Here is a 22,087-nt window from a genome sequence, read left to right as displayed (position 1 = left end):
GGAGTAACATACCTTAAAATCAAAATTTAAAAAGTCAACCATCTTGGGGCGCCTGGGTGGCTCAGGTTAAGCAACTGCCTTCAGCTCAGGTCATGATCCCAGGGTCCTGGGATCGAGTCCCACATCGGGCTCCCGCCTTAGCGGGGAGCCTGCTTCTCCCTCTTACCCTCTCCCCTCTCCTGCTGTTTCTCTCCTGCTCACTCTCAAATAAATAAATAAATAAAATAAATAAATAAAATCTTTAAAAAACATATAAAAAAGTCAACCATCTTAAAGTGAACAATTCAGTGGCATTTAATACATTCACAATGTTGTATAACCATCTTTATTTAGTTCCTAAACATTTTCATCACACCCCAAGGCCAACCCTGTACCCATTAAGTAGTCACTCCCCATTCCCCACTGCCCTCTCAGCCCCTGGCAACCACCAAACTGTTCTCCATCTCTATGGATTTAACTATTCTGGATATTACACATAAATGCAATTATACAATATGTGATCTCTTATGACTGGCTTTTTTCACCTAGCATGTTTTTGACGTCCATCCACCTTGTAGCATGTATCAGTACTTCATTCCTTTTTATGGCTAAAAGTTACTCCATTGTATGAATATACTACCATTTATTTATTCCTTCATCTGTTGGGCTCTTTCCATCTTTCAGCCATTGGGAATAGTGCTGCTATGAACATGCACGTACGAGTATCTGAGTCCCTGCTTTAGATTCTTTTGGATATACACCTGGGAGCACAATTGCTGGGTCATATGGTAATTCTATGTTTTAACTTCTTGAGGAGCTGCTGAACTGTTTTCCGCAGTTGCTGAACCATTTTACATTCCCCTCAGCCATGTGTGAGGGTTCCAATTTTCCCTTCAGGACTTCTGCATTTGTTATTCTCTCTCTGGAATGCTCTTCCAATAGATAATCCAGTGGCCCACTTCCTCACTTCCTTCAGGTCTATACTCAATGTCCTCTTCTCACAGAGGCCTATCCTGACCACCAAATTTAAAATGGCAACCTCCCACCCCCCAGCCCACACTTACCATCCTCCTTGCCCACTTTATTTTTCACCACAGCATTGATCATCTAACATACTACTTAATTTTCTTAATTTTTATCGTCTTGTCTTCAACCACTGAAATGTAAGCTCCACCAGGGAAGAGATTTCAGTCTATTTTTTTCCAGCACCTAGAATAGTGTTAGGCACATAGTAAGTGCTCAATAAATATTTGCTGAACAAGTTAAGTGAGGCCCAAAGAGATGTTTTGGCAAAGTGTGACAAAAAGGAGCAAGAAATTGTCTCTGTAGTTCAGAGGCTATTTTTCTAAGAGTGGTGATAGATTGAAACTGAGCCAATCACAACTTTTATTCAGCTGTAACCTTTTAAAAAGCACACATGCACGAGCTGGCTATTTCTGAATCAAGCGAAAGAACTATTTAGAAAAACCTGAGGGTAATGGGATCAAAATGTCAAGCTAAAACTCATTTGCCCCAATTAAAACTCAACTAACTGCCTATAATAAGCAAGCTTAGTATTTACTGTTTGAAATGTTTTATTTAAAGAAAGTAAAAAAATATGGTGCTACAGGACACAGAACTTTAAGAGTATTTAAGAAAATGAACCTAATACATACTGTTAGAAATAGAATCCTATGGAAGAACAAAAAGATGTACCCCTACCTAAAATATTGCTATAGCAACAATGTAGTTTATCATATCCTCAAACTATAACAGAGCCAGGGAAAATATCTGCATACAAAAAGAGAATCTATGTTGAAACCACAAGAATTTATATCTGGACAAAAGTTTAAAACTTGGTGTAATTAGTACTGAATTTTTCACTTGAAAATGGTTAAGATGGCAAAATCTATGTTATATATTTTCATTACAATTTTTGAAAAGTAAAAAACAAAAATGGATAGAAAGATGGTGGATGAAGAAACATTCTGGGGACTGATACAGAAATAAAGACTCGAACACTGCCAAGTCTACTATTAAGAAACAAGTAGGAGGGCGCCTGGGTGGCTCAGTCGGTTAAGCGACTGCCTTCGGCTCAGGTCATGATCCTGGAGTCCCGGGATCGAGTCCCGCATCGGGCTCCCTGCTCGGCGGGGAGCCTGCTTCTCCCTCTGACCCTCCCCCCTCTCATGTGCTCTCTCTCTCATTCTGTCTCAAATAAATAAATAAAATCTTTAAAAAAAAAAAGAAAAAGAAACAAGTAGGAGTAGAAACACTACTAAGAAACAACACTTTTGGAGATTTTGGAAAAATCATTTACAGCAGAATCAGTCTGGAAAATTAAAACCAATGGATCCAACTTTTTTGACTATGAATTATAAGAATTAGTAAGAAGTGGTCACTGAAACTGGTTTTCAATATGTTTCTGCTATAGGCTGAATGTTTGAATTCGTATGTTGAAACCTAATCCCTAATGTGATGGTATTAGGAAGTATGGCCTTTGGGAGATGACTGCATCAAGAGGGTGGAGCCCTCATGCGTGGGATTAGTACCCTCATACATCAGACCCCAGAAAACTCTCTCACCCCTCCTGCCAGGAGGATACAGCAATATCCTTCTACGAACCAGAAGTGGGTCCTCACCAGACACTGAATCTGCCAGTGCCTTGATCATGGACTTTCCAGCCTCCAGAACTGTGAGAAATACATTTCTGTTGTTCATAAGATACCTAGTCTGTGATACTCTACTATTAGCAGCCCAAAGGGACTAAGACCGTTTCAAAGTACAATTACGAGTACAAAGCACAAGAAGTTCTGATGTTAAGATGAAAAAACCACTCATGACTGAGTCAAACAACTTCAGAGCCTGACCACCTTAATAGTTTTAAAGGTCACAAAGGGACTTTGCCAGTCTCTGAAGTTCAAGAAATTAGTAAAATATACATAGTGAGCTTTTAACTGTGCTGGAGGAAAGACTGTAAGATGCACTCAGTAAAGCTCTCAGTCTGTAGGCCAAGTAATCAAGCTTCCATGTAAGAAGCAAAGCAATGCTCCTACTTACATGATAAAATCTACAGCTTTTACATGAATAACTCCTGAGGCACTTTACCAATACAAATTTTATTAAAAAAATAAGTAATAACATCAAACTGTTCAGCAAATCTATATTCAATGTAACCAAAATAAACAAACACCAAAATAAAAAAAATATACATCTATATATATATGGGCAAGAAACAAGTGCATTTTTTGGTCCCAATATTTTCTGAATATATTATCTTTATCCAAAGGAATTACATTAATGGCTAAGAAGATATTATGTATTAGATGTACAGAAACATAGCTTTAAAATTTATTTTAAGGTCTGTAGGAAGTGTTTTTTGCCAATTATTTATGTCTTTGAATTGATAATCACTAAGATACTGATAGTACCAAGAGAGGCAGAGGATGTAATAATGTCTAATTATCTGAATAATTACCAAATCTAGAAGCCATCAATAGGTAGCTACATGAAATTTATAGAGAATTCTAAAGAATTTCTTGAGGTTCTTAACAAAACAAAACAAACACAAAACAAAAGTTTTAAAGAGAAGAGATAAAAGTGGACATAACAAAACACACATTAATAAATTTGGTGAAGGACAACATAAAACCAAGATAAAATTAAACTTAAAAAAATTTGAATATTAGTATTGCTGAAGACTCCTAGGGTTAATACTGGATAAAACTTCAAATGACAGTACAAATAACTATAACTTTGGAACTGTAATTTTAGAGACTTGTTTTCCAAGAACATGAAAGTAACCTTGGTTCCCTACACAACCAGTTTTTATATTCCTTGGACTGCATGCAAACTAGACAAAGATTAAAGGGCAGCAGCCAAAATGATTAAACTTCAACTTGGATGTTGAAGCACGGATTTGATGGGTCTTTCTTGGTTAGAATGAACCCAATAAGCATAAGATCAAAAACCAAAGCCCCCAGTGGGAAGTTGTGCTCAATTTGGTGGGCCTTGAGGTCATCTCTGGCCAAATTAGCATCAGCCTTATGGGAGGCCAGTCATGAAGGAAGGGACTCTCCCCAAGGTCTGATTTCTTAAGGCCACAATCTAGAGGAGGTCTCACAGTCAAATAATTCACATTCCTTGGAAAGAGAGAACAGGCATCAGTTGTGTCCATCGAAGGGGGACACTGACCAGGAGTATCCTGGACATTTTTTGAAATTTCTGTGTTGCTTCTGCATCTGAAAAATATGAAAAATAGAACAATGACAGACAAGGAAAGAGGAAAAAGACAGCTATCTGACCTAAAAATGTAAGACTTATAAGAAATTAACTAAGAAACCAGACAAAACAAAGAAAATGAATAGCCATATCATTTGGAATGCAATATTCTGAAGGCAAGTACAGCAGAGAAAAACACAAATTATTTTAAGCAAAGCAAAAAAAGACCATAGCAACAAAAGTTATTTTTGGAGAGAGTCAACTGGAGAAAAAAGCGTATGTTAAGATATGTTAACCTGACACAAAGATAAGGTGGAATAAGAATCTAGTGCCATCTGAAAGCTGAAAAGAGCTGAATCAGAGCTAGTGTCATGAACTTGGCTGTTTAACCGCCTTCGTGTGAGAAAACACTTCAGAAGTTTGAACTTAGGAAACTGCCTTTGTGTAAGAAAACACTTCAGAACTTTGAACTTAGGAAATTCCAACTTGTCTTGCACCAGGTTGCACGAGCTCCATAGAGCAGGAATCTATTTCAACAAGCGGCTTTAAAAACAAAAACAAAAACAAAATACTTTAATATTTTTCATTTCTATTAATGATACATTTAAAAATGCAACAGTGCTAAAATCCATCAAAGAAAAATGCACTCAATGAAAATAAAACTTACTCAGAAGTGGGTTCAGAACTGGGTTCAGAAGTGGGTTCAGAATTGGGTTCAGAAGTGGGTTCAGAATTGGGTTCAGAAGTGGGTTCAGAATCGGGTTCAGAAGTTGAGGTACTTTCGGGAACTGAAATTAGAAGAGTTTTACGTTTAAAATAGTATAGATAATGAGTGAGACTATTAACTTAATGCAAAAGAGCCCATATTGTGGCTGATCAAAAATGCTGGAATCAATATCAGAAATTCAAAGTAACACAATTATACATACATACCATTCTCTATTATAACTTGGCAAGTATGAGTTTTACGTTGACACAAGTGTTTAGCCATACGGTCTAAACCAGAAGAATCAGTTAGGAAGTCACATTTAAGGCACACGAGAGTAATGCCCCTATGAAGAAAAAAAGAAAGCAAAGGTTTTTAATCTTTTTAATCTTTTATGAAAGTCCATATAGAAGTTCAATAATTATTTTTCCATGTAACAACTCTTGATGTGCTTTTTATGTGTCATGACCATCAATTTCCAATTTTGTTATACAAGCCTGATTTATCTGAAACGGTACTCTAGAAAATGACAGAGCCATGTTTAAGTCATGCTAACATTCAGTGCTTTGTAAACTGTCCCCTCTCATATTGGTTGCTAAAAGACAGAAGTTAAGAGACCTAAAACCTAGTGGTGGCTCCACTAACATCCTTTCTGTACCTTCACCCATCTGGAACACAAGGATATAATACTCACTCAATATACATTTGCTTTTTTTAAAGATTTTATTTATTTATTTGACAGAGAGACAGTGAGAGCGAGGGAGAGAACAAGCAGGGGGAGCAGCAGAGGGAGAGAGAAAAGCAGGTTCCCCGTTGATCAGGGAGCCTGAGGCGGGACTCGACCCCAGGACCCTGGGATCATGACCTGAGCCGAAGGCAGACGCTTAACTAACTGAGCCACCCAGGCGCCCCTCAATATATATTTTCTGAGGACCTTCTTTACACACTCCATACTACTAGGTGTTGTGGATTCAAGAGTGAACAAAAAAGAGGGTAAACTCTGTGGAGCCTATAATCTAATATCTTATTTTAGTGGTGATAAAATTAGAAAAGAAATGGGAAAGTTTTAAAAATAAATCATGTAATTTAATTATTATTTTCTGTCAGTTAACGAGCATAAACATACTTTTACAGTTCATTGAATACTTTAAATTTAAGTACTTGTATAGGAATAAAAACCAGTAGCATACTTTAGACTGACTTCTCCCCTGTGGCTTTAGTTGTTTTTTTTTTTTTAGATTTACTTATTTTGAGAGAGAGTAGGGGGACGGGTACAGGGAGAGAATCTTTCAAATCGACTCCCCCACTGAGTGCAGGGCCTACCTGCCAGAGTGGGGCTTGAACCCATGACCCATGAAATCATGACCTAAGCTGAAACCAAGAGTCGGACGCTTAACTGACTGAGCCACCTAGGTGCTCCTATTGCAGCTCTAGTCTTAACAGCCCACTGTATATTTATACCTGGCTGTCATGCTGGCACATCAAAAATGATCTTCATAAACGGAAATTGTACTTTCGTCCCCACCCCTGAAAACCATTCCTCCTAACTAATAATCTTTCTTATGATGTCATGCTCCCAACACAAAGGCTCAAAATTATTTGACTCTCTTTGTTCTTAGAACAGTCAATATTTCAAATATTTTATAATATTAACAATTTATTGAACACTTAACTTTGTGCCAGGCTGAGGGTTTTAGACATATTATCTCATCTAAATCCTATAACAAACCAAAGAGGTAGGTGCTAAAATTTTTACTTTTTTATAAAGGACAAGGTCAGGTTTAATAACCTACCAAGGCCAAAATTAGATTGAAAATGAGCCCTTTGGGGTGCCTGGGTGGCTCAGTCGTTAAGCGTCTGCCTTCGGCTCAGGTCATGATCCCAGGGTCCTGGGATCGAGCCCCGCATCGGGCTCCCTGCTCGGCGGGAAGCCCGCTTCTCCCTCTCTCACTCCCCCTGCTTGTGTTCCCTCACTCGCTGTTTCTGTCAAATAAATAAATAAAATCCTAAAAAAAAAAAAAAGAAAAAAAAAAAAAGAAGATGAGCCCTTTGATTCCAGAGTCCATGTTCTTAAACAGTGTGATACCATTTCACCACCTTAACCCAGATTCTTATTAAATCAGACTTAACTACCGTCATAATCTTCAACAGTCTGTGTCCCATGCAGCTACATCTTACCTCATATACCCTCCACGTTGACCTACCTTCCTTAATTCTACACAAAACACCAACAGTTTCCCCAATGGGTCCAAACTCCCTAGCCTAGTTTTCAAGGATTTCATAATCTAGATCTGAGCTCAAACCTATTCCCCCAGACTCTGATCTTAATACTATGTTATATAAACTTCATGCTTCATCTAAATTGCACTACTAGTCATTCATTGTGTATGCCTTCTGCTCTTTCCTTTCTGTACTTTTATTTATACTATTTCTTCCAACTAGAATGCCCTTGTGTTTCTTCTAAGTGGAAGTCTCTCCTCCCTTTGAAATCAGTAACTCTCACGGCACTTATTACGAACCTTCCTGTATTACTGTAGTTACTTATATTCACACCTTATCATAAATTGTACATTCCTTGAAGGTTGGTACCAAGCCTTCTTCATCATTGTCAACTTAATAGGAACTGCTACGTTGTGTTATACATAACAGGTGCACAATAAATAAAAAATGAACATTGCATTTTAACAAAACAGTAATTACAAAATTTACTGTTTTACAGAATTATAAATATGCTAAGTCCCATACACAGAAATTTATCAACTTTCTATTTAAATCTGAGGCCCACCCAAGTTAAGAAAAAAGCATCTCAAATCTTTAAAGTCACAGAATGAATTCAAGAATCAAGCACACAACTAAGCTTGACAATAGTGAGGTAAATAAAATTACACTCTCTCATCTTTAGAATTAATAAATCCCTTTTCATTCTTATAAAATTTTTCAGTAAAATTCTACTTCCTTGAATTTAGTAATATTTTAAAAATAGCACGAATATATTTTTACAATAGAATCAAACTTTCCCCTGCCTATGAGCTGTTGGTCCATCATCCACATATGTCATTTTCAACATATACACTAATTTACTCAAAATATTTACAGAATGTCTACCATGTGTCAGGCACTATTCAATGCTTAGTAAGCATCTGACATAGACAAATATCCAAACCATACACATTCTAGTGAGAAGACACAGATAATTAACAAAAGAGTGAAGTATGCAACATGTTGGAAAGTAAAAAGTGAAGAAAAATAAAACAATAAAGGGGGATAGGGAGTGGTGGGAATGGAGCCCAGGGGAAAGAATGCTATTTTAAATGAAGTGGTCAAAGAAAGCCTCACTCATTGGACTAGAGACTTGAAGGAGGTGAGGGAGCTAGCCCTGCAGATATCTAGGGAAGAGTCAACAAGCAGAAAGAATAATAAATACAAAGATCCTGAGATCTATCATCCCCTCCTCCACTTTCCCACTAAGCCAAAGCATCAAAATAAGTACTGGCTAAACTTAAGTCTTTGTCTTAGCCTGGTGCTACCAAGATCTTGGCACTGTAATTTCAAATAGCAATGACGACATGAGCAAAATAATTAAAGGAATATGAAGTCAAAAGAAATCAGAAGAATGTGGAAAAAAATGATGCTTAGTGGATTCTGAGCTAAGGGTGTGTGGTATAATCAAAGTTAATTATCAATGCCTTTAGAAATGTTCATCAGCAATTCCTTTTGTAAACAGGTTGTGTACTTTTATTTCAAAATTTTAAAAACCCCTAAGAATTGTGAAGGCTATATATTGATCAAAACCGGTGTTATTCAATTTAGTAGATATCTTAAACATCTTTTTAATCTTCAAATATTGTTGGAGAGCCTTATTTTTTTATTTTATAATGCAAATCCATGAAAGTTTCATCTTAATGCCTAACACCACTGCAACAAAGTTTAGCTAGAAAACATAGCTATTTCCTCTTTGATCTATGATATAATGAACAGAACTGTCTTATGTCTGGTAGCAATCATTCATTTTCCAAACTAGGTACTTAAACATCAGGTTAAAAAAAAGTTACTACAATTTTTCAAAAGAGAGAATGGAAAAAGATCAACTACTTACCTGAGAGTTCCAGAATGCTTCTTAAAAATATAAAACCGTTTAGTCGGATGGTTGCTATGAGAGCTGGAGAGACAACAGACAAGTGGGGTTTTATTATACAATAAGTCATATTAATTTTATGACCATATTTCAAAGTCCATGTTTAGTTTCTTAGTTTTGAATAAAAGATCATGACCTAAATTATTAAATTCTATTCTTCTGTTTTAATTCGTTTTTTTATCTTACATTTCATTTTACCTGTGTATTTTCTAACAACATATTTCCCTGAGAATATTCTTAAATGATCAGTACCCTCACCATTATTAAAAAAAAAACCTCTCAAAGTTAAAAATGCAAAGAGCATCAATTTAAATTTTTACAATAATTAAGAGTTGAAAACAATTTTTTTTTAAAGATTATTTATTTATTTATTTGACAGAGAGAGACACAGTGAGAGCAGGATCACAAGCAGGGGGAGAGGGAGAGAGAGAAACAGGCTTCCCGCGGAGCGGGCAGCCCGATGCGGGGCTCGATCCCAGGACCCTGGGATCATGACCTGAGCCGAAGGCAGATGCTTAACGACTGAGCCACCCAGGCGCCTCAAGAGTTGAAAACAATTTAAAAGGTATTTGTTAATAATGTATTTTGCTATAATATAAATTGTTATGAATAATAATTTTCACACTTTCTTATCTTAATATACTTAGCAAGTGGGGAGAATCTGAATGATCCTTGAAGTAAATGCTACTTGGGCTAAATTACATTACCTTTACCTGCCATCAGTAAAACGAAACATTTAAAGAATCTTTTGCAATTATTAGGAGAGCCTTTAGGGAAAGCAAAGCAGAGCTCATGAGTTAAAACAATATTTCTTCTATGCACAGAACAACAAAAAAAACCACTAACCAAGTTTTGCAGCCAATGGCATTAGCTTTTATACCCCCTTTTATTTTTATTTCTAAAAGATTTATTTATTTTAGAGAGAGAGCGTGTGAGCAGGGGGAGGAGCAGAGGGAGAGAGGATTCTCAAGCAGATTCCCTGCTGAGTGTGGAGCCTTGGCATGGGGTTTGATCCCAGGACCCTGAGATCATGACCTGAGCCAAAATCAACAGTCGACCACTTAACTTACTGAGCCACCCAGTACCCCCTTTTAAACTGATAAGGAAAGCTTTCCTGTATTAGAAAGTCAGGCGGGATTAGCCAGGACTAGCATAGCACAGTGTTACTCAAAGTGTGGTTCATGGACCAGCAGCATCTATATCACCTGGGAACTCAGCAGAAACACAAAGTCTCAGGCCCCACTCTAGACCTGCTGAATTAATTGCTGGCACTGAGACCCAGAAATCAGTTTCAACAAGTTTTTCAGGTGATTTTTTTTTTTTTTTTAATTTTACTTATTTATTTGACAGAGAGAGAGCACAAGCAGGGGGAGTAGCAGAGGGAGAGGGAGAAGCAGGCTCCCCGCTGAGCAGGGAACCCGATGCGGGGCTCGATCCCAGGACCCTGGGATCATGCCCTGAGCTGAAGGCAGCCACTTAACCGACTGAGCCACCCAGGCGCCCCTTTTCAGGTGAATTCTTATGCAAGCTAAAGTTTGAGAAACACTAGCTGCCCTAGCTTGCACTGACAGACCCAAACCAGCCAACACACCAGGTCAATGATTATCATTAGATAAAAGGTAACTATCACCAGCATACCATGTACGCATGGGAAAAAAAAATGATTCTGGCTAGCTACAATCCCATGAAAATAGCTGCAGAATAGGTGCCATGCTGAATACAAAGAACTGCTCTCTCAAGTAGATAAGACACATATTTAATATGAGGCAGAATAGCTCAATGGTACAGAACTCAAAGGAAGGAATGATTCCTATGAGTGGCTGTGGTGATCATATTCTTCACAGAAGAAGGTAAACTGAGAGGGAAGAAGGGGAGCAGTCCAAGGAATAACAAAGAATATGGAAAACCACTTCAGATATTGAATATGAAACAAACTATATGTTGGGGAAGATTAATTTGGGGGGCCTGACTTGTTACAGAGTCGGTGCAGGCTGGGAATAAAGGTACTCAACCTCTAAGAAAATGAGACTCTGTAGGTACAGAGCTCAAGTCTATGACAAAAGTCCACACTGGGTCAGGGTGTACCATTCAGAGGGAGGTACCTGAGGCAACAAAGGAAGCAAGACACCACTGAATTAGGAGAAATGCAAAGGCCCTTAGAAAAGCAGAAGTGGATACTTTCAGTTCTTTATGAGGCTAATAATGAGTAAGTGCTCCATGTGTGTGATAACAATGCAGTGCAAGGTTGGGGCTCACTGGAAATTAGGAAAAGGTTATAAAGGAAGCCCGAGGCCAACTGGGAATATTTTGGGATAGAATGGTATTGGAGGTCCTAGAAGACAGCTGAAGAACCTATGGAAAATGGGAGGCAGGAGGACAGAATGACCATGGGTTTAAGGAACACTAAAAATATTTTCCAATTTAATCTCCTACAAATTAGGGGCAGAATTAAAGCTCCATTGGGGCAGCCATGTGTTTGGCACAGAATAAAAGACCAGCATTCATAATTGCTATCAAAATACTAACAACATTTTTCACATAACTGGAAAAAATAATCCTAAAGTTTGTATGGAACCGCAAAAGACATCGAACAGCCAAAGCAATCTTGAAAAAGAACAAAGCTCGAGGTATCACAATTCCAGATTTCAAGATATACTACTAGAAAGCTGTAGTGATCAACACAGTCTGGTACTGGCACAAACACACACACATAGATCAATGGAACAGAACAGAGACCCCAGCAATAAACCCACACTTAACATGGTCAATTAATCTATGACAAAGGAGGTAAGAATATACAATGGGGGTAAAGACAGTATCTTTGACAAATGGTGCTACAAAAACTGGACAGCTACATGCAAAAGAATGAAACTGGACCACTTTCCTACACCATACACAAAAAGAAACTCAAAATGGATTAACGACCTAATGTGAGACCTGAAGTCATAAAATTCCTAGAAGAAAACATAGGCAGTAATTTCTTTGACATCAGCTGTAGAAACATTTTTCTAGATATGTCTCCTCAAGCAAGGGAAACAAAAGCAAAATTAAACTATTGGGGCTACACCAAAATAAAAAGCTTTTTTTTATTTTTTAAAGTAAGCTCCATGCCCAGTGTGGAACACAGGGCCTGAACTCACTTGACCCTGAGATCAAGACCTGAGCTGAGAGCAAGAGTCGGAAGCCTGACTGACCGAGCCACCCAGGGGCCCTCAAAATAAAAAGCCTTTGCACAGCAGAGGAAACCATCAGCAAAACAAAAAGGCATCCTACTAAATGGGAGAAGAAATCTGCAAATGTTATATCTGCTTCGCCCTCTCCCTCTCCCCTGCCCTGCTTGTGTTCTCTCTCACTCTCTCTCAAATAAGTAAATAAAATCTTAAAAAAAGAGTACAATTATCTTGATGAGCACTGAGCAATGTACAGAATTGTTGAATCATTATATTGTACTCCAGAAACTAATACAACTGTATGTTAATTATACTTAACAAAATACCAGCATTCTTCCCAGCAGTATACTGAGAGAAAGATTTGCTGGGGCCTGGTTTAGAGCAACCAAGGTATAGAAAGCTCTGCAGTAGTTGGGAGGCAGAGTGGTAAATTGCAGAAGGTGGACATTCAGGAAGCCATTATGAATGGTGGCAGATCAAGAGAGCACCACAGGCTTCAGAAACGTGTATTATTTTCAGTTGATGCTCCACATTTCCGCAAATGACACCTTGAGACAAACTGAGCTTAAAGAGTATTGGGGTGATGGTAGTTTGGATCCCAGACAGTGATGTTTGACTTATTTTTGTTCTTTATAGATGCCAGTGGGTCAAAGATGAAAATATCTATCAAACTGATGAAGAGATGGATCTCAGGAAAACTCAGCATTGAAACTGGAGGATTTACAGTTGAAAGGTAAAACAAAATTCTGAGTGATTAAGGTACCAAGAAAAGGAATGTAAGGAGGCAAGAAGAGTTGAATAAAAGAAAAGGTAAGGAAATAAAGGCAATCTACTGAATGGGAGAAGATATTTGCAAATGACGTATCAAATAAAGGGTTAGTACCCAAAATATATAAAGAACTGATACAACTCAACACCCCAAAACCAAATAATCCAATCAAAAAATGGGCAGAAGACATGAACAGACATTTCTCCAAAGAAGACATCCAGATGGCTAACAGACACATGAAAAGATGCTCAACATCACTCATTATCAGGGAAATGCAAATCAAAACTGCAATGAGATATCACCTCATACCTGTCAGAATGGCTAAGATCAAAAACACAAGAAACAACAAGTGTTGGCAAGATTGTGTAGAAAAAGGAACCCTCATGCACTGTCGGTGGGATGCAAACTGGTGCAGCCACTGTGGAAAACAGTATGGAGGCTCCTCAAAAGTTAAAAATTGAACTACCCTAGGATCCAGTAATTGCGCTACTGGGTTTTTGCCCAAAAAATGCAAAACACTAATTCAAAGGGATACATGCACCGCTATGTTATTGCAGCATTATTTATAATAGCCAAACTATGCAAGCAGCCCAAGTGTCCACTGACAGATGAATGATAAAGATGTATATATATACACAATGGAATATTATTCAGCCATAAAAAGAATGAAATCTTGCCATTTGCAATGACGTGGATGGAGCTAGAGAGTATAATGCCAGGCGAAATAAGTCAGAGAAAGACAAACACCATATGATCTCACTCATATGTGGAATTTAAGAAAAAAGCAAATGAGCAAAGGTAAAAAAGAGACAAAACCAAGAAACAGACTCTTAACTACAGAGAACAAACTGATGGTTACGGGGGGGGGGGGGGGGGGGGGGGGGGGGGGGGGGGTGGGATAGGTGATGGGGAATAAGAGCACACTTATCATGATGCACACTGAGTAATGTATGGAATTGTTGAATCACTATACTGTACACCTGAAACTAATATTAACACTGTATGTTAACTATACAGGTTTTAAAATGAAAAACTTAAAAAGTAAAAAAATGAGGCAAAAAAAGAAAAGGTAATGAAACAGAGGAGTAGCCAAAAGGGAAGAAAAAAATTATGGTAACATATTAAGAGAAGTTGAGATTTTCAAAAGTGAGTGATCAAAACCATCAAATATTCTTAAGAAGTCACAGAAAAGTAAGAATGGAAATTAGTGAGTACATTTAGTGATTAGGATATGACTGATAATTTTTAAAGGGGCAGCTTTAACTAATAGGTGGGGGTGATACTCAAATTACAAAGGGTAAAGAAGTGGCAAATAGGTAGTAAAGAAACTCTTTAAAATGTTGACAGTAAAAGGAAGACAAAAAATACGCACAGTGAAGGCAAATCTCCTTCATCCTAAAAAAAATGCCTGAAAATATGTGCAGGCAGAAGGAATGTGGTAGAGAAAAAGAGATGAAATGAAGACACAAAATAACTGAATAAGGTTGTGGGGAAAATGGAAGAGATGAGGAGCAGTATTTGCTTTCAAAAAGTGAGAAATATCTTTTTCTGAGATTTATGTCTGGATAAAGGGAGAAAAACCTGAGGTAGAAAAAAGTTAATCTTGGGAAAAATGGGAAGGATGACCTCTGAGTAATTAGTAGGAACAAGACTAACAACAAAGAGACTAGAATAAAATCTTGAGGGTATTGAAAAGGATTTAAACAGATGTTGTAGACAAAAAAACCAAAGAGGTATTTTTAAAAACACAGAACGAAATTAAAGTTAAAAATCACAAATTCAGAGCTAATTAAATCAAGTGCAGTTTGGTAGTTTGGAAAGGAGCACAGCAAAAGATTGAAAAGGATAAGAGATTCACGGATAGCAAGGTTAAACATGTCTGAATATGAAAAGGATTCCAGGATAAAAAGCAAGCAACATTCAAAACAGATGACCTTAAGGGTGAGGTTGATAGGAAGTTAGATTGGTGCAGCTGGACTGGAAAGAAGGGTCAAGACTCTAAAAATCATGAGGTAGGGCGCCTGGGTGGCTCAGCTGGTTAAGCGACTGCCTTCGGCTCAGGTCATGATCCTGGAGTCCCGGGATCGAGTCCCACATCGGGCTCCCTGCTCAGCAGGGAGTCTGCTTCTCCCTCTGACCCTCCTCCCTCTCATGCTCTCTGTCTCTCATTCTCTCTCTCGCAAATAAATAAAATCTTAAAAAAATAAATAAAAAAAAATAAAAAATAAAAAAAATAAAAATCATGAGGTAATGAGAATTCAAAATGAATACTGTATATGATGAGCTAAGTTGGGACACTGGTAAGGAAGGGGGTACAACATAGAACAGAGGTCTTATGCTCTGCACGAAAACCACTTTTATTAGTTATTTCTGACTGAAAATAAATGGAACTACCTCAGTTTGAATAATCAACTTAGCATATTTATATCTGAATAATTTTTATGTATTTAAATAAATCCTTCCTGAAAGAATAAAGTAAGCTGCTACTAATGAGGTCCAAATGAAAGTAATGTGGTCTCTGACGTCTTTCTCTAGCATAGAGTACATGGTAGGTGCTCAAATAAGATAAATAGAATTGATGTATGAAAAGGAATTCTAACAGTAGCATCATGACTAGAATATCCCTATAGTCTCTCACTTCACATTTCATTGTTGAATGCAAAGATAAATGGCTTGAATGACTAATGGACAGAAAGATGGATGAAAGGAAGGGGGGAGAAGGAGGGGGAGAAATTCTTAGCATCTTTGACAAACCTGGAAGTCTCTCAAAGTGACTGCTTTGAAGAGGATAACACTCATGGGGTTACACGTATTTATGTGATAAATATTTTGAAAACATTAAACATTTTTATGTTTGAGAATAACCACTTTTTAAAAGACTTAGAAAAACAAATTTCCCAAACCTATTCTAATTTCATTGGTCTAACTGTTCTTAAAAATTTTGTCCCCCTAATTTCACGATTTATTATGTTGGAAAATAATATTAAGTAATATCCTAGAAGTTCCCTATTGCTCAATCCTTTTAGCTCCTTGACATGGACAACTATTAGGACAACTTTATTTTTAAAAAACAAACATCTTAAATGGGAATTTTCATTGGTGGTGTACATGTTTAACTTACCTCACCATGTGATTTATAAAGGCTTTGTTACAGTTAGTGTTGTATTTGCAAAAATTACAGTGGATATATATTGAAAAGTGGCTTGCAAAATCTTTTATTTTGGAATGACACTCAATGCACTTGTGAACTCCCCGACGACACCTTGTAGAGACAGAAAAAAAAAAAAAGATGAAAATATATCATGAAACAAAAATAATAAGGTAAAGCCTTATTCACGTTTTATTAACTAAAGCTAAAATGCTTAAATTAACATCTTTAAGTAGAGACATAATTTGAAAATTTGATTTGAAACAATAAGCTAGAATAAAGTGTCAAAAATCAAACACCTGGAATAAAAAGGATCACATTTTATTCCCTGGAATAAAAAGGATCACATTAATCATTTCAACTATCACAAGATATAAGCACAAAATAGATTAGTGTAATTGATAATTATACAATGAACACTAATTCCAGTTCTGCTCAGCAGTTGTAAAGAGTACCTTTTTTTTAATCTGCTTAGCCTTTATGCCAGACAAGTGATCAGCATGTAACCGTGCAAGGGACCTTTGTGATATGGTAAATTATATTAAAATAACCTTTAATATTTAATATTCAATTAGTATTATATATCTGGAATAAAAGATATTACCTTAAGTTCTTCAAAGCCATGCTGATTTTATTCTTTCTGTTACGTTGTTTCTTTTGCTTGTAAGAGGTTTTAGTCTTGCATTTAGATGCACCTCTACCTCGCTTACTGGTATGAGGTTTAGTTCCATGAAGCTTACTTGTCTTAGATTTACTTGTATTAGATTTTGTGGAATTTTTAGCAGTTATACTTTTAGACTTCGCAGGTGAGAGCTGAAAAGAAGAAGTGCTTGGAACACTACTACTGGGAGATGATGTAACTGGTTTTGAATGAAGCGGTCCAATTGAGGCTCGAATAGTGACCTATAAAAATGAAGGCAAAATATATACATATTTCAGAAAATTAATCATCGCATTAATATTAAAAAGTTCACTGCATGTCTTGACATTATAGTCCATTGGTTTTTTTTTTTTTTTTTTTAAAGATTTTTTATTTATTTATTTGAGAGAGAGAGAATGAGAGAGAGAGAACACCTGAGAGGGGATAGGGTCAGAGGACGAAGCAGACTCCCCGCCGAGCAGGAAGCCCGATGTGGGACTCGATCCCGGGACTCCAGGATCATGACCTGAGCTGAAGGCAGTCGCTTAACCAACTGAGCCACCCAGGCGCCCAGTCCATTGGTTTTTGACAAGGATACCAAAACAACTCAGTGGAGGAAACAATAGTCTTTTCAAACAAATGGTGCTAGCACAACTGGATATCTACATGCAAAAGAATGAATTTTGACCCCTACCTCATACTAGATATAAAAATGAACTCAAAATGTATCAAGGATCAAATTATAAGAGCTAAAACTACAAAACTCTTAGAAGAAAACATAGGAGGAAATCTCCATAATTGGGGGCTGGGCAATGACTCCTTAGATAAGATAGCAAAAGCACAACGATCAAAGAAAAAATAGATTAAATGGACTTCATAAAAATTTTAGACTCCTGTGTTTCAAAGGACACTGTTAAGAAAGTGACAAGACAATCCACACAATGAGAGAAAGTATTTGCAAATCATATTTCTTTTTTAAAAAGATATTTTATTTATTTATTTGTCAGAGAGAGAGAGAGAGCGAGCACGCGAGAGAGTGCACAAGCAGGATGGGCAGCAGGCAGAGGGAGAAGCAGGCTCCCCACTGAGCAAGGAGCTGGATGCAGGACTCAATCGCAGGACCCTGGGATCATGACCAGCTGAAGGCAGGCACTTAACCAACCAAGCCACCCAGACATTCCGCAAGTCATATTTCTAATAAGGGACTGGTATACAGAATATATAAGGAACTGAGAGTAGACTCAGTAATACCAACTTCAACAAAGTATGGCATTCAAGGCACTATGATAGATGCTAGGGACACAAAGATAAAATAAACATGATTCTTAACCTTAGCAGCTGAAGCAGACATATATGCTGGAAAAGCTCACGAACAGCCTATAGAGTATTGAAACAACTCACTGACTCAGTCTCCAGTTAATCTAGTTGCACTCACTATAAAGGAATATGCTCCAATATAGCATGTGTCAACTAACTAAAAAAAAAAAATGGATATTAGTTTTTCTTTCCAAACATAAGAATGACAAAACCTAAGGGATGCCTGGCTGGCTCAATCGGTTGTGTCTGCCTTCTGCTTGGGTCATGATCCCAGGATACTGGGATCGAGTCCCGTATCAGGTTCTTTGCTCAGTGGGGAACCTGCTTGTCCCTCTGCCTGCCGCTCCCCCTGCTTGTGCTCTCTGACAAATAAATAAATAAAATCTTTAGAAAAGAATGACAAAACCTAAAATTAAATCTTAATGAGAAGCAGAAGTTAATTTTTAATATTACAGATAAAGCCAGGCAGGAATTTATTTCTATTACCACACGAAATGTTAAAATACAACATAGTTAAAACTCACTTTTGTACCAGGAGGCAATCCTTCTAGCTCTTTAGGCTTTATAAAGGTCCGATGCTGGGTCTTGTGATCCAGTTTCTCTTTGCAGGTCAAAAATTGCAGTCTGCATTTTGTACAACGATGAACTCCTTTTTTCTGTTTACAAAAAACATTAAAAATACTATCAGAAATAATAACTTCTACCACTACAAATCCTGGGACCTGAAGTTGCTCTTAATTGTAATTGCTAAATAATTTTTAAAAACCAATATTTTACCATATCCCATCATAAATAATGCCAAAATGTTATTTCATTTTTAAAAACACCGCTTGCATTAGTATTTGAGTTTCAAAAGTATTTGTGGGGCGCCTGGATGGCTCAGTCGGTAGAGCATACAGTAACTCTTGATCTCAGGTTTTTAAGTTGGAGTCCCACATCAGGTGTAGAGATTACCTAAAAAAAAAAATCTTAAAAAAAAAAAAAGTATTTGTTACCATATAGGCAATCAAAATGAAAATTATATCAGTTAGTTTAAAATGTGATGAGTCCTATACCTTTGTAGTGTGAAAGTTTTAATTATAAATTTGAAGTATAAACCATTCAAGCACACGATACCGTGAAAATGAGTTAATTTTTAATCCTAGAAAAGACCAAGTTATTTTTAGTTTTTAAAATTTCTATGTTTCATAAAAAACTGAAATTCCTACCGCCAAACAATTTTCATTAATTTAGATTTAAATAGACACAGGGTGGCTAGTGGGTGTGCTATTGGGCAGCATGGGTGTAGAAGCACAAATCAGAACAACGGATCCCAAACTACTGTCAGAGAACCCCTTGACTAGGTCCCTTCTCAAACTCAGGCCTATTATTATTTTATCAATGGGAATTAGGACCCAAGAGAGATCTAAGTCATTTGCTCACAGCTAGTTGGTCTTCTAGTATATATTATCAACTGCAATCTTTATGTATATGCTCTCACTAATTAAAAAATACATTTTATATTTATATGTAAATTTAGAACATACAAATGCAAAAGAATGTTTTCTCCAAAGCTACATCTCCACAGGCCCGTCACTATTTCCATGTAAAGCACAACTAATCACTTAGGAAAAGCAAATGAGTTAACATAAACGAAAGTAACTAGCAGTTACTGGTGCACAGCAGGCATTTGATAAATATAAAGTTCTTTAAAAATTTCAAAGCAGGGGCGCGTGGGTGGCTCAGTCGGTTAAGCGTCTGCCTTCGGCTCAGATCATGATCCCAGGGTCCTGGGATCGAGTCCCGCATCGGGCTCCCTGCTCAGCAGGGAGTCTGCTTCTCCCTCTCCCTCTGCCTGCCGCTCCCCCTGCTTATGCGCGCTCTCTCTCTCTTGTCAAATAAATAAAATCTTTTAAAAAATTTCAAGGCAATATAGAAATATGTTTGTATATTACTGTTTTAGTTTCATTTTTAAGACAATTTGAGAAGTATGGTGCATCGGATCGTCTCACAGGTACAGGCAATGTAAACAGATTCACCTAATATGTGCTCGAGAGAGAGAAGGAAAGAGGGAAAAAGATCTCAGTCAAGAAAGAGACAGCAATATAACAGGACAGATAGAAAATTCCCCAGAGTACAGTTCCCAGAAGTCTCTTCTCTGCCTGTACCTATATCTCATCCAGTTTCATGATTTTTTTTTAAAGATTTTATTTATTTATTCATGAGAGACAGAGAGAGAGAGAGAGAGAGGCAGAGGGAGAAGCAGGCTCCCAAGGAGCAGGAAGCCCGATGCGGGACTCGATCCCAGGACCCTGAGATCATGACCTGAGCCGAAGGCAGATGCTTAACCATCTGAGCCACCCAGGCGCCCCAGTTTCATGATTTTAAATAGTATCCATCCAATTGCCTACTCGACATCACTAGTTGATATCTAATAGGCATTTCAAATCAACATGGACAAAACTGAACTCTAGATTTCCCCCCATATACCCTGCAAAGAAAAAAAAAATCTGTTCCTTGCCTAGTCTTCCCAATATCTCAATATATGCGAACACCACTCTTGGCAGTGGCTCAGGACAAAAGAACTTGGTAACTCTTAACTCTTGTCTTTCTCTCACACCCCACATCCACCAACCCATTAATAAAACCTGTCAGCTCTACCTTCAGGAACAATCTTTCCACTTTTTTCATCTGTTCAGCCACCATATCAGTCCAAGCCACTCACCTGGACTCTGACAATTGCCTCCTGCCTTCTCGTTTCCACTCTTTCCTCCTAACAGTCTCTCCTCTCCACAGCTGCCCGAGTCATCTCTCACATGCTTAAAGCCTCCAGTGGCTTTCCATACATACCAAAACCCTAACTCTGGCTCACAAGACCCTACAGCATCTGCTCTGCACTCTATTGGTACAATCTCCTTTCCTACCACCACTCTTCCTCTCACTTGTTTACCATGCTCCGGCCACACTGGCCTTGCTGCTCCTTGAACATCTACATATATGCTCAACTCACTGCCTACTTACTGTACCCTGTCCTTGGAGTGTTCTCTCCCAGATATCCACACAGCTAACCCGCTTATTTTCTCTGGAGAGGCTCTCTTTGACCAACCCCCCCCCCCATATATAAAACAGAAAGGGCTCCTCACCTCCTAAGTCCTGGCACTCCCAACCCTCACATGCTTTCTTCCTATGGTATTTTTTTTTTAAAGATTTTATTTATTTATTTGAGAGAGAGAGAATGAGAGAGAGAGCACATGAGAGGGGGGAGGGTCAGAGGGAGAAGCAGGCTCCTCACCGAGCAGGGAGCCCGATGCGGGACTCGATCCAGGGACTCCGGGATCATCACCTGAGCCGAAGGCAGTCGCTTAACCAACTGAGCCACCCAGGCGCCCCTTCCCACGGTATTTATCACCAGCTGGCACACATATACATTCAGACATAATACACATACTTTTTCCATTACAATGCAAATTCCAGAGAGCACAAACTTTGCTTTGTTCACTTCTGTAAAACAGTCCCTGGCATATATTAAGCACTCAATAAATATTTGTTAAATAAATAGTGAGGAAGACAGCAAGAGATTGACAGAGTGTGCACATGAGAAGCAGGCACAATTTAACTAATTCAAAATGTCTGCCATTTCATTCAATGAGCATTGACCCAAAGCCCTGGGTTGGGAGACATTCATCTAATATTCCCTTAGTTGGACTCAAGTCTTGCATATCTCTCTTATGCATGTATGCTTGAGATGTGGTAAGAAGGATAATACAGTACATCTTAAATAATATGACATTCAACCAAAAAATTGGTGATCTGTTCCAAGGATAGAGAATAACCTGTCCGGGTTGAACGTTTTGACAAACATACTGTATCGTTTGGGTGATTTGAGGAATTTTCAAGGCTAATTCTGACTATCTGTAATATCTGCTTTGAGACAGTGTCAGTAAAGGATATGACTCTATGATAAAACCTTGGGCTTTAAGTCTATTTTTGGCTCTACCGTTTATTAGAGAATATGATATTGGGCAAGTAACTTATTCTCTATAA

The 22,087-nt window shown here is 37.8% G+C and overlaps 1 protein-coding gene across 1 annotated transcript in view; it reads right to left on the bottom strand.

The window, feature by feature from the left end:
* Positions 1–4,706: 4,706 nt before the first annotated feature.
* Positions 4,707–22,087, bottom strand: part of ZNF280C (zinc finger protein 280C) — a 50,496-nt gene continuing 33,115 nt past the window's right edge. Inside the window, exons 12-18 of the mRNA XM_044911758.1 lie at positions 18,589–18,720; positions 16,712–17,010; positions 16,081–16,221; positions 8,982–9,044; positions 5,113–5,231; positions 4,847–4,967; positions 4,707–4,722 (exon numbers count right to left, since the gene is read on the bottom strand). Coding sequence (XP_044767693.1) covers positions 4,707–4,722; positions 4,847–4,967; positions 5,113–5,231; positions 8,982–9,044; positions 16,081–16,221; positions 16,712–17,010; positions 18,589–18,720 — 891 coding nt within the window. The remainder of the gene's footprint in view (positions 4,723–4,846; positions 4,968–5,112; positions 5,232–8,981; positions 9,045–16,080; positions 16,222–16,711; positions 17,011–18,588; positions 18,721–22,087) is intronic.

This window comes from Neomonachus schauinslandi, chromosome X (assembly GCF_002201575.2).
Source record: "Neomonachus schauinslandi chromosome X, ASM220157v2, whole genome shotgun sequence".
Taxonomy (NCBI): domain Eukaryota; kingdom Metazoa; phylum Chordata; class Mammalia; order Carnivora; family Phocidae; genus Neomonachus; species Neomonachus schauinslandi.
Note: the sequence above shows the minus strand (reverse complement) of the source record. Positions and strands in the feature narration are given on the sequence as shown.